The sequence below is a fragment of the Penaeus monodon genome, chromosome 21 (genome assembly GCF_015228065.2).
Source record: "Penaeus monodon isolate SGIC_2016 chromosome 21, NSTDA_Pmon_1, whole genome shotgun sequence".
Classification (NCBI taxonomy): domain Eukaryota; kingdom Metazoa; phylum Arthropoda; class Malacostraca; order Decapoda; family Penaeidae; genus Penaeus; species Penaeus monodon.
This window is the reverse complement of record NC_051406.1, coordinates 24,738,199-24,738,961: the sequence shown is the minus strand read 5'-3', so window position 1 is coordinate 24,738,961 and position 763 is coordinate 24,738,199. Positions and strand designations below refer to the sequence as shown.

Below are 763 nucleotides of genomic sequence, written 5' to 3'. Positions count from 1 at the left end.
CAATTGTTCTTTAGATATAGTCATGTTTGTGTATTTCTATTATATATTGAGGGTTTTCCATGTCTCACCTCATATACATGTTTTTGAGCTTGCTTTATATACCTTAACCAAGTACATATTTTGGTATAGTAGATAACAAACCCTTCCAATCCCACAGCAACAAGGTCGGCACAAACGCAATGCAACGTTCCCGGGGATCAAGACAACAACAGTCTTAAAACAGAATATGGTGTCTCATTCTCCATCACCTTCACTTGGTAAGGAGAGGCAGGGAGATGGGTTTAAATGGTCTTGCTGGATGAATGAGTAAAAATTTTATTCTTGACATGAGTTTGTCCAAAGTGTTAAGTTTGATTACTGTCCATGCTAAAACATTTGAAGGGACTGTGCAAATGTTTTTTACATTTTAGCTTGACAGATACTTAAATAGATATGGTTAAACAAATAAAAATGTCTTTCAGATTTCCATGTTTACATATATATAGAAGACTTATGTGTATGTGTGTCTTTATATATGCACATAGACAATAGCATGCACTTTCATGTGTATCATTACACCTTTGGATATACCTCGTTTTACAAAACTGATTGTTGCAATTATATTTATTATTCCTTGTTTATTGAGTAAAAGCAACTTTTTTGATGTTGAAAATATTTTGTAGAAGTATGTGGATCATTTCTGCTAATTCCGTGTTCTTAAGATGCTAGACTTTTGTGGCTGTTGTAGTTTGTCATGCAACTGCTGAATTGATTATTCTCTAGC

At 33.6% G+C, this 763-nt stretch overlaps 1 protein-coding gene across 1 annotated transcript in view; it reads left to right on the top strand.

The window, feature by feature from the left end:
* The window catches only part of LOC119586376 (protein MLP1 homolog), a gene marked incomplete in the record, with an annotated part of 73,375 nt that overhangs the window by 44,608 nt on the left and 28,004 nt on the right, over positions 1 to 763 (top strand). Inside the window, 1 exon segment of the mRNA XM_037935088.1 lies at positions 158 to 257. Coding sequence (XP_037791016.1) covers positions 158 to 257 — 100 coding nt within the window.